The sequence below is a fragment of the Giraffa tippelskirchi genome, chromosome 11 (assembly GCF_054371585.1).
Source record: "Giraffa tippelskirchi isolate mGirTip1 chromosome 11, T2T-mGirTip1v1.2.pri, whole genome shotgun sequence".
Lineage (NCBI taxonomy): Eukaryota > Metazoa > Chordata > Mammalia > Artiodactyla > Giraffidae > Giraffa > Giraffa tippelskirchi.
This window is the reverse complement of record NC_137285.1, coordinates 82,918,546-82,930,679: the sequence shown is the minus strand read 5'-3', so window position 1 is coordinate 82,930,679 and position 12,134 is coordinate 82,918,546. Positions and strand designations below refer to the sequence as shown.

General features: G+C 36.0%; 1 protein-coding gene across 3 annotated transcripts in view; it reads left to right on the top strand.

Annotated features, from left to right (window-relative positions):
- The window catches only part of DYNC2H1 (dynein cytoplasmic 2 heavy chain 1), a 362,922-nt gene that overhangs the window by 145,127 nt on the left and 205,661 nt on the right, over positions 1-12,134 (top strand). For all 3 annotated transcript variants that reach the window (XM_081541773.1, XM_081541771.1, XM_081541772.1), the window contains exons 56-60: positions 653-766; positions 1,377-1,537; positions 2,470-2,593; positions 3,412-3,533; positions 10,199-10,285. In XM_081541773.1, coding sequence (XP_081397899.1) covers positions 653-766; positions 1,377-1,537; positions 2,470-2,593; positions 3,412-3,533; positions 10,199-10,285 — 608 coding nt within the window. The remainder of the gene's footprint in view (positions 1-652; positions 767-1,376; positions 1,538-2,469; positions 2,594-3,411; positions 3,534-10,198; positions 10,286-12,134) is intronic.

Sequence of the window (12,134 nt, the reverse complement as noted above, 5' to 3'; positions counted from 1 at the left end):
ATTTCCCTCTTGGTTTTTTGATAGTGTAAATAAATCCAATACAAAAATTCATAATGTTAAAGCATGTTTATATATGTGGGACCCTTGGTTTTTGTATTCATGAGTGAAAACATCATATGTTATTAATATATCATTGTGTTCTTTGAATCTTAACTAATTTTTGTTCATATATTTGCATATTATTGTATAATAATTTCAGTTTTTGTCTAAAATATAGAAACAAAGTTCAGAATACTGTAGCTTGTCTCTAAGAATTATTACTATTCTACTACTAGAATTGGAGAAGACTTCTATTTTTAATTTTCTTATTTATGAAATGAGCATAATAGTATTTCTCTGAGGTTGTTGCAAGTGTTAAATGTATATTATTATGATCGTTTTGTAAATTATGCATTTCTGACATGTTTGTTTTTATATAGTAAGCATTTGTTGGTTTGCTATTCAGAAAAATTAAATGAAAGCATATTTCCTGATAGAAACATAGAGTAAATTACAGCATCAGCTTCCTGGGCATTTTAGAAACTCTCATGTCAACTAATATTAGAAAAGCATTTAATAGATAGTGCTGTTTTAAAATAACATTTTTGGTATTATGCTTTTAAATGTTGAGTGCGTTAAAATCAATTGGAATACTGCTTAAATGTTCCTGTAGGATGCTAGTGAGCAAAAGACAGAACTTGAAAGACTGAAGCACAAAATAGCAGAAGAAGTCATTAAAATTGAAGAAAGGAAAAACAAAATTGATGATGAATTAAAAGAAGTACAGGTAAGATAAAAATAGAAAACGCTGTAAGAGCCATTTATAGTTTTGATGACCAGCTTCGCATAGGCATTTAAACATTATTTGCATAAGTTATTTCCTAATAGTATTAACAGAGTGACTTTCACTTAATACTGTTTATAAAAGAGAAACAGGAAGGAAAGTCTGCTAGGAGAAGTAACCAGATTAGCTGATGGTTGTTAAAAATAATCTTTGTTTTCCATGAATCATGTTGTTTTTTCATTGTAGAAGAAAAAATATTCTGTAGATAAAATAAGACAAACTCTTAGGCTTTTTTTTTTTTTTTCTTGAGACTTGATTAAATAAGCAAGCAAGTATTAGAACGGAAAGGACCTCTTGAAAATGGCAAATTGTCTCAAAACAGATCAGATTTTCCAAATTAGACTTTGGCTATTATGGTGCCAGAAACTCTGGCTTTCCTCACTTGGACATTTTGTACTTTGTATATTTTAGAGCATTTTTATATTGGAAGAGAAAGGGTAGTAATAACTAGTTATTTTAAATAAAGTGACAATCAATATTAGATAATTTGTAAAGAGTTAGCAATTTTCCATATATATTTTCTTAGTGTATAAATACCCTTTTTGTTTTCTAGCCTCTAGTCAATGAAGCTAAGCTAGCAGTTGGAAACATCAAGCCAGAATCTCTTTCAGAGATCCGTTCCCTGCGTATGCCTCCTGATGTAATCAGAGACATTCTTGAAGGCGTTTTGAGGTTAATGGGTATCTTTGACACATCTTGGGTGAGCATGAAAAGGTAAGTTTTTGAATTTGTGAAAAATGTTATTTCATGAGTGAATTATACATTCTTTCAGATTTTTAAGTATTTCTTATATTGTTTCTCAAACTGAATTTCATCTAAGTACTGGGTTACACACTTTCCCCTAATATTTCAGGATGGTCTATGTGATCATATTTCAAGAACTATATTTTCCTTCCTCTATAAGTGATTGTTAAGGTGTCAGAGGAGAAGATGAATGCCTTAAAGTGTTTAAGAACATCTTAATAAACATAAATATTGATTTAGTCCTCACATGGTAGAGAGTAATGTGTTTCCTGTGGTGTCCTGATGAAGAAAATATAGTCACTGTTCTCAGAGAGTCTTTCACTCTTGGCAGAGGCAGAGAGACAGAGAGCGAGTGAGAGCCCCATGAAAACACAAAAGGGCTGTAAACCAGAGGAGAAAAGGCTGAAGATTAACTCAGCATGTGATGTGGAGCTTTAGATTTCACGGTGTAGCAGTGGCGTTATCGTTTGTGCTGGTATTCATTCTGATAGTAGAGTTCTTTTTCATTCTGAAATGGGAGAGGAGATTTAAATTGAGAGAGCACTTAAAATATCTTTCTTATGAAGGAGTCAGAATATTTTCTTGCATATCCTATAATGTATTAGTTACTCAGGAGTTCACATAAAGGGATGTGGATGGTGTTCAGTGTTATAATTCGTTCATTGTGTTGCTTCAGTGTATTCACAGAACCTTAGAAAAACTGTTGTGCATCTTTCTGGAGCTCCTTGTCTATAAAAAATGATGAATGTTACCTTAGAAACTTAAGTACTTTAAAAGTACTCTAATCTTCGGTTAACTAACAGACTGAAAGTATTGTATATACCACTCTGTTAAATTGATATTTTTGTTAAAAATAGCAAACTATATTTAGCCTCATTTGAATTAATATGCTTTAATTCTAGCTTCCTTGCAAAGAGAGGTGTGCGAGAAGACATAGCAACCTTTGATGCGCGAAATATTCCAAAGGAAATAAGACAGAGTGTTGAAGAACTTCTTTTTAAAAATAAAGGATCTTTTGATCCAAAGGTAATTTTAACAGTTATACCATGAATTCCCTTTCCATACTCTATAATATTCCTCTAGTCAAAATGTGTTGGTTTATCATTATTTATTTTTTAGTTTACCTTAAAAAGTAAAAGTTTTTTATAATAAGTTGTAAGTATTATAGCTGGGGAGTATTTATCAGAAGAATTAGGTAAACTGGAATCTAGAGGGTTGGAGACAGGTTTATTATCTTACGTGGTATCTGAGTCTCATGATCTGCTCTCACTGGTAAGTTCCTAAAGAGTCATAACTTCAAATTTGCCTGTATGCTTTTATTTCTTGTGTATTATTAATCATATAATAACACAGCTCTCTGTTGGAATACTTATATCTAATTCAGCAAACAGTGTAAGTTTCATGATTCTTGTCTTTTTTAGATCTTTTATTCAAAATGTCATGTACTTCTTTGACACCAATAGCAGTTGTTTCAACACTGCTTTTATCTAATAAAGATCTGTCCTGTGTACTGAAGAGAAAGAAATGATGCTTGAACATTGTTGTGGATGGCACGTGTATTCTTACAAATGTGGCTAATAGTTATGTATGTCAGTAGAATGATAGAATTTTATTAAAGATTGTATGTGGTTCAAAAAGATTTATTCTTAAGGAAAAATAGTTTATATAGTTTTTACTTAATCAAAATAGCAATTCACTTTATTTTTATTTTTGCTGTAAACCAAAAACTTCTTTATTTGGGTTAAATTATTAAACAAATGCTTAAAGAAAATATGCTGGAATTAACCTTGCCTTTATTTCAATTTAAGTTAGGATGTGGGATAATTTCTGATGTATTTTTTCAGAATGCTAAGCGGGCCAGTACTGCAGCTGCTCCCTTAGCTGCTTGGGTTAAAGCCAATGTCCAGTATTCCCATGTCTTGGAACGAATTCAGCCTTTGGAAACTGAACAGGCAGGATTAGAATCGTAAGTTAAATATGAAATATAAACAACCCTAACCTTCATTTTCATCAATTGATGATGAATTATTAGAATTTATTTATTGTCTGTATCTAAAAAGGCGGCTGACAACACTGAGGCATTTAAATACAAATTAAGAACGTAGATCAAGATGATGGAGTGGAGAATGCAGAGCTCACCTCACCCACACCACAAACACATTAAGAACACATTTCCACGTGGAATTGTTATCATGGAAAACTAGTGAGAAACTGGCAGAGGAGCTAGATAACCAAACTGGCAGGAAAGATCTGTACATAACTGGGTTGTTGTTGTTCAGTAGCCCAGTCATGTCCGATGCTTTGCGACCCCATGGCCTGCAGCACACCAGGCCTCCCTGTCCCTCACCATCTCCTGAAGTCTGCCCAAGTTCGTGTCTGTTGCATCAGTGATGCCATCCAATCCTCTCATCCTCTGGCGCCCTCTTCTCCTTCTGCCCTCAACCAGTCCCAGCATCAGGGACTTTTCCAGTGAGTCAGCTGTTCACATAAGATGACCAAAATACTGGAGCTTCAGCTTCAGCATTAGTCCTTCCAACGAGTATTCAGGGTTAATTCCCCTTAAGATTGACTGGTTTGATCTCCCTGCTGTCCAAGGGACTCTCAGGAGTCTTCTCCAGCACCAAAGTTCAAAGGTATCAATTCTTCGGTGCTCTGCCTTCCTTATGGTCCAGCTCTCACAACTGTACGTGACCACTGGGAAGACCATGGCCTTGACTATACGGACCTTTGTTGGTAGAGTGATGGCTCTGCTTTTCAATACTCTGTCTAGATTTGTCATTGCTTTCCTGCCAAGCTGTGATATCTTCTGATTTCATGGCTGCAGTCACCATCTGCAGTGATTTTAGAGCCCAAGGAGAGGAAATCTGTCACCATTTCCACCTTCTCCCTTTCTATTGCCATGCAGTAACAGGGCTAGATGCCTGATCTTACACGCACCCCAGTGTTCATTGCAGCGCTGTTTACAGTAGCCAAGACATGGAAGCAGCCTGAGTGTCCACAGACAGAGGAAAAGAAAAAGAAGATACACATAAGTGAATCTATATACCAAACAGAAGCCAACTCACAGACATAGAATAAAAATTTATGGTTACTAAAGGAGAGGAGGAAGACAGATTAGGAGTATATTATTAAGAGACAAACAACTATACATAAAGTAGGTAAGCAAATGGTTTTATTATATAGCACAGGAAATTTTATTCAATATCATATAAACCTAAAATGGAATATAATTTGCAAAAAATATCTGGATTACTGTGCTATATACACCTGAAAGTAACACAGTATTTTAACTGTATATCATTAGAGAAATCACTGGGCTGTACAACTGAAAGTAAACACAATATTTTAACTATATCATTAAATAAAAATGAAAAAAAATGAATAAAGAATTAAGCAGACCAAAAATACGAAGAAAAAGCAATTAAAAGATGGGTAGCAGAATGAACTCATTTTCCCCCCCTACTAGTAAGTTGTTGGATAGATAAAGTGGGAGAAGTTCTTTTAGAAAGAGCAAAATTTTGTAAAGGAATACTGTTAAGGTACAAAAAGTAAATTCTAGAAATTTCAGTTCAGTTCAGTCACTCAGTCGTGTCTGATTATTTGCAACCCCATGGACTGCAGCACGCCAGGCCTCCCTGTCCATCACCAACTCCCAGAATTTACTCAAACTCATGTTCATCGAGTCGGTGATGCCATCCAACCATCTCATCCTCTGTTGTCCCCTTCTCCTCCCACCTTCAATCTTTCCCAGCATCAGGATATTTTCAAATGAGTCAGCTCTTTGCATCAGGTGGCCAAAGTTTTGGAGTTTCAGCTTCAGCATCAGTCTTTCCAATGAATATTCAGGACTGATCTCCTTTAGGATGGACTGGTTGGATCTCCTTGCAGTCCAAGGGACTCTCAAGAGTCTTCTCCAACACCACAGTTCAAAAGCGTCAATTCTTCGGTGCTCAGCTTTCTTTATAGTCCAACTCTCACATCCATACATGACTACTGGAAAAACCATAGCTTTGACTAGACAGACTTTTGTTGGCAAATAATATCTCTACTTCTTAATATGCTGTCTAGGTTTGTCATAACTTTTCTTCCAAGGAGTAAGCGTCTTTTAATTTCATGACTGCAATCACCATCAGAACTCATTTTGGAGCCCAAAAAAACTTAAGTCAGCCACTGTTTCCACTGTTTCCCCATCTATTTCCCATGAAGTGATGGGACCAGATGCCATGATCTTAATTTTGTGAATGTTGAGTTTTAAGCCAGCTTTTTCACTCTCCTCTTTCACTTTCATCAAGAGGCTCTTAAGTTCTTCTTCACTTTCTGCCATAAGGGTGCTGTCATCTGCGTATCTGAGGTTATTGATGTTTCTCCCAGCAATCTTGATTCCAGCTTATGCTTCATCCAGCCTAGCATTTCTTATGATGTACTCTGCATATCAGTAAAATAAGCAGAGTGACAATATACAGCCTTGATGTACTCATTTCCCAATTTGGAACTAGTCTGTTGTTCCATGTTCAATTTTAACTGTTGCTTCTTGACCTACATACATTTTCTCAGGAGGCTGGTAAGGTGGTCTGGTATTCCCGTCTCTTTAATGATTTTCCACAGTTTGTTGTGATCCACATAGTCAAAGGCTTTGACGTAGTCAATAAGGCAGAAATAATATGTTTTTCTGGAACTCTTCTTGCTTTCTCAGTGATCCAGTGGATGTTGGCATTTTGATGTCTGGTTCCTCTGCCTTTTCTAAAACCGGCTTGAACATCTGGAAGTTCACGGTTCACATACTGTTGAAGCCTGCCTTGGAGAATTTTCTGTGTTACTTTGCTAGTGTGTGAGATGTGTGCAATTGTGCGGTAGTCTGAACATTTTTTGGCATTGCCTTTCTTTGATATTAGAATGAAAACTGACCTTTTCCCGTCCTATGGCTACTGCTGAGTTTTCCAAATTTTGGCATATTGAGTGCAGCATTTTCCCAGCATCATCTCTTAGGATTTGAAATAGCTCAGCTGGAATTCCATCACCTCCATTAGCTTTGTTTGTAGTGATGGTTCTTAAGGCCCACTTGACTTCACATTCCAGGATGTCTGGCTCTAGGTGAGTGGTCACACCATTGTGGTTATCTGGGTCATGAAGATCTTTTTTGTATATTTGTTCTATGTATTCCTGCTACCTCTTCCTAAAATCTTCTGCTTCTGTTAGGTCCATACCATTGCTGTCCTTTATTGTGCCCTTCTTTGCATGAAATGTTCCCTTGGTATCTCTAATATTCTTGAAGAGCTGTCTAGAAATTTAGTGCGAATATATTGTTTTTCTCTAAATTTTTGAAAATTTTTAGTATATATTTTCCAAAATATTATCTGGAAGGTGTGGGAAAAATTTAATGACTTACTTTAGGGGCTTAAACTTTCAATTTGCTATAGAGTTAGTGTTATATTTTATCTCATTTGTTCCAAATGCAGACTAAGAGGTATGTCATGTTCTTGATTGTTCAATGGTTGAACTTATCTTTTCTTTCTTACTCTAGACAAGAAGATATTAGCTGCTTAAATCTCTTATTTTTCTCGATATAATTACATGAAATTTTCATGTTAAATCATATTAAATATTTATATTATTGTGATTAAATATTTTTACAGCTTAGATATTATTTTATGAGTATATTTCCTTTCTTGTGTACCGTTTGTTATTCTTAATAATTGCCTTTTTTTTTCAGTTGATTATTTTTTTCTGTTTTTGTGTCACATACTTATCCACAGTCTATCAGAAGCTAAAACATATTTGGAATCTGTGTTCTTTTTAACTTTCTTTTGTCACTATCTTACTGAGAGTCTCTCATTCTCCTGTTTCAATGTGGGTTCGTTCTTCTGGACGCTTGCTGTTTATAGCTTAAATTATCTTGAGATTGCTTTTCACGATTATTCTGGGGTTACATTTGTCTGTTTTCTGATCATATTCTTTTATTTTGAGTCTCTTTCTCTTTCTTAGTTAAGTCCCTTATTTTTCTGTAAGACATCATTTATGTTGTTGTTGTTATTGTAAGGTTTTATGGGATGATAAGTATTTGGAGATTTGCTTGTCTCAAGTTACATGATACCATTATTGGGCTGAGTTTTAAATACTAGAGTAGAATTAGATTAATCTTATGATTTGAAGGCCCTATTCTTTTGCAGTAAACTTAGAATGTGGTCCCTGAAGCAGGAGCATCAGTGTTACCTGGGAAATTGTTAAAAGAGCACATTTGTTTATCTCTCTCCAGACTGACAGAGTCAGATATGTGCGGAATGAGACCCTGCAGTCTGTGTTTTGACAAACCCTCAAGTTGATTTGTGCAATGCACTAATGCCCCGCAGTGCATGGCAGTATGGACTGGACATTTTATGATAGCCTCTCAGTATTTTTGGATATTTTTGAGAGGAGCAAGTCAGTCATTTCTCTAGAAGAGTCCTGATATTGTCGGCTAGGACTTGAATATGGGTGGTAAGGGGTATAAGTTTTGAGTAAGGGGTGTAAGTAAGGGGTATAAGTTTGGCTTTCAGGGGTGTTTTAAAAGGATAGTCTGCTGTCATTGGAGGAGGGAATCAGAGGTCAAACTCTTTATGAACAATTATTAAGCAATCTTTTATATTTGTTGTTGTTATTCAGTTGCTTAGTCGTGTCTGACTCTTTGTGACCCCATGAACTGCAGCACACTAGGCTTCCCTGTCCTTCGCCAACTCCCAGAGTTTGCTCAAACTCATGTGCATTGAGTCAGTGATGCCATCCAACCATCTCATCCTCTGTCGTCCCCTTCTCCTCCTGCTTTCAATCTTTCCCAGCATCAGGGTCTTTTCCAGTGAGTCAGCTCTTCACATCAGGTGGCCAAATATTGGAGCTTGAACTTCAGCATCAGTCCTTCCAATGAATATTCAGGGCTGATTTCCTTTAGAATATACTGGTTTGATCTCCTTGCAGTCCTAGGGACTTGACTTATGTAGCACCACAGTTTGAAGGCATCAATTCTTTGGTGCTCAGCCTTCTTTATGGTCCAACTCTCACATTCATACATGACTACTGGAAAAACCATAGCTTTGACTACACGGACCTTTGTCAGCAAAGTGATGTCTCTGCTTTTTAATATACTGTCTAGGTTTGTCCTATCTTTTCTTCCAAGGAGCAAGCGTCTTTATTCCATGGCTGTAGTCACCGTCCACAATGATTTTGGAGCCCCAGAAAATAAAGTCTCTCACAATTTCCATTGTTTCCCCATCTGTTTGCTGTGAAGTGGTAAGACTGGATGCTATGATCTTAGTTTTTTGAATGTTGAGTTTTAAGCCAGCTTTTTCACTCTCCTCTTTCACCTTCATCAAGAGGCTCTTTAATTCCTCTTCACTTTTTGCCATAAGGGTGGTCTCATCTGCATATTTGAGGTTATTGATACTTCTCCCAGTTATTGATACTTCTTCTGGCAATCTTGATTCCAGCTTGTGCTTCATCCACCTGGCATAGGGAAGAATACTGCAGTGGGTCTCCATGCCCTCCTCCAGCAGATATTCCCAATCCAGGGATTGAATCCAGGTCTCTCACATTGCAGTTGGATTCTTTACCATCTGAGCCACCAGGAAAGCCCAGGAATACTGGAGTGAGTAGACTATCCCTTCTCCAGATGATCTTCCTGACTCAGGAATTGAAACAGGTTCTCCTGCATTGCAGGCGGATTCTTTACCAGCTGAGCTACCAGGGAAGCCTGATGTAGTCTGCTTGTAAGTTAAATAAGCAGAGTGACTATATACAGCCTTGACGTGCTCCTTTCCCAGTTTTGAAACAGTCCTTTGTTCCATTGTTCCATGTCTGGTTCTAACTGTTGCACACAGGTTTCTCAGGAGGCAGCTCTGGTGGTCTGCTATTTCCATATCTTTAAGAAATTTCCAGTTTGATGTGATCTACGCAGTCAAAGGCTTTAGCATTGTCAATGAAACAGACCTAGATGTTTTTCTGGATTTCTCTTACTTTTTTTAATGATCCAGTGGATGTTGGCAATTTGATCTCTGGTTCTTCTGCCTTTTCTAAATTCTACTTATACATCTGGAAGTTCTCGGTTCACCTGCTGTTGAAGCTTATTTTCTTCAGAGGTACTTGTCTACATTTTCCAAATATTTTTGAATTCTTCTTTTGGCTTATCTTTCTGCAGTCATTTCATTTTTGGCCTTTTGCATTTTGGTATGTTAGTTTTCACCTTTCAAAATTTTGTTAAAATTACCCCTTTGTTAACATTTAACAAATTTTCTTTGTTAATACTTTTCATTGCCTTTATCTTTTTGCGTGTATGTATTATTTATTCCCTTGGTTTCATTTTAGTAGGATTTTAGAAGGGATTGAGGATAAACTAATACTTTTACTCTACCACTTTTATCCAGAAATCTATTTGCACAAGTGTTTTAAAATGTAGATTCCTGGAAGTGATGTGGTTAGGTCAGAGAATACACTTTTAATTTTAGCATTGCTTTTCAAATAAAATTCTAAATGAAGGTATTAAAACTAGTGAATTATTGACAATTTTCATTGTCTTTTGTTTACTGCAAGATTATATTTTACAGTGCTGTTGCTGCTTTTTGTTGATAACTAGAGTGACTTCTATGAAATTGAATTATATTTTAGAAATTTGCGGAAAACTGAAGATAGAAAAAGGAAACTAGAAGAGCTCCTTAATTCTGTTGGTCAAAAAGTATCAGAACTCAAAGAAAAGTAAGTTAAGTTTTCAAATGTATTTTGAATGTTTGAAAACCTATCTCAATTGATACTTAAGTTTTAAAAAACTGTTATAATTAATATATTAGTTTTTTGATTAATCACTTTAAAATGGTGAATGATATAAAATAATAGTGTATTCCTTTTTAAAAAAATTTAATGATGACAAAAATATTTTAAGTTTCCATTTGTATAGCTATCACTGTGTATATTCCCAAGCAATGGAAAACTGAGCAGGAAGAAGTGAATGTAATGTGTTAATGCTGGGAGTGTTTACATTTGTTATTCCTACTCCTTTATTATTTTGACCTTAGCATTTTAGACTTCTGTATTGCAGATGATGCTACAGTACTACTTATTCTATAATCTGGAATTATGAATGATACATGATCATGTTAAAAATGTTTTATCTTTTTAGTTTTGCTCTTTTTGGTATTAAAAATATTCCTTCGTGCAAATATACTCAAATCTAAAAACTATTTATAAAAGGGATTAATCTTAAAGCTTTTCATGTACTTCTTTGTTCCTGTGATTGTTTTTAATATAGGACAAAAAAAATACTGGTATGGGGCTTACAAATATGGAAACATTTTCATTTAAGAATTGTAAAGATTGGAAAACTGAGGAACATGTCATTAGATATAGCATATGTTATCACTTGCTACTTTCTTTAAGTCATGTATTACATTTCCTTTTTATCTTATGGAAGAAATACACATTATTGTACCAAAAATTAGACTAAAATCTATTAATTTTTTCTATATATAGTTGGGAGACAATCATCTCTATTTACATTTATGTATATTTACTTAATATACATAAATGAAAGCTATAGTGAAAGCTATAAATTCAATGTTTTTAATATTCCTGAATGTTTTTTGTATTAGACATACAGATATGAAATCACATAATTTCCCTCCTGGTATAATTAGAGTAGTATAACGAAAATAATATATTCTTTTCAGTATTACATGCTCAGAATCAGTACTTAATCATACTAAAGTGATTATCTAATATTTATTGAGTAGTTAGCTTATAGTACTGGTGTTTTGACTCCATTTATTAGTCATTTGCACCTGTCAGTGTTGTCCCAGGCGCTTTACATGTTCATCTTTTTAGCATTAGAACAACACTGAGAGGTGGGTATTCTTACATAATCTACAGTTAGGACGCTAGAGATTAGAAAGGCTTGCTTAAGTTGAGCAAGTAGTAAATGACTAAGCAAGCATTAGATCCTGTATTTGACTCCTTTAAGTTCCTTTTGTTAGTCGCTACATCATATTACTAGTATTTTGGGAGGATTATTATGAAAACCTTCTGAATAATATGATTGAGGACTTTGTGGATAATATGACTGAGGAATTGAATTTTTAATTTTATTAATTTAAATTTAGATAGCCACATGAGGCTGCCATCTGAGCCTGGTGACTCCTGGAGTCTTCCGTCTCCGCGGTGGGGGGAAGGAATAGGGCATTTGGAGAGGCAGTGAAGAATGGAGGGCCCGCAGCTTCAGAGCCGCACAGCCGTCTGTGAATCTGACGCCCTCTGCTTACTGTCGGCAAGACCTGGGCAGTGATCTGTTTGGATCCAAGTCTCCATATTCATAGACTGAGACTCAGAGCCCTTTTTTTGAACTGTTCCTGGAATCAGCACAGTCCCAGGCGCTCTCTCTTCGGTGCTGATTCCTCTGTGGCCGTGCTGGGTCTTTGTAGCTGACCGTGGGCATCCTCCAGCTGCAGCGAGCGCGGGCTGCTCCCTATATGCAGTGTGGCTGTGGCTCGTGGGCTCTTGAGGGTGGACCTCGGCGGTCATGGTGCCCAGGATTAGTTGCCTCACGGCACGTGGG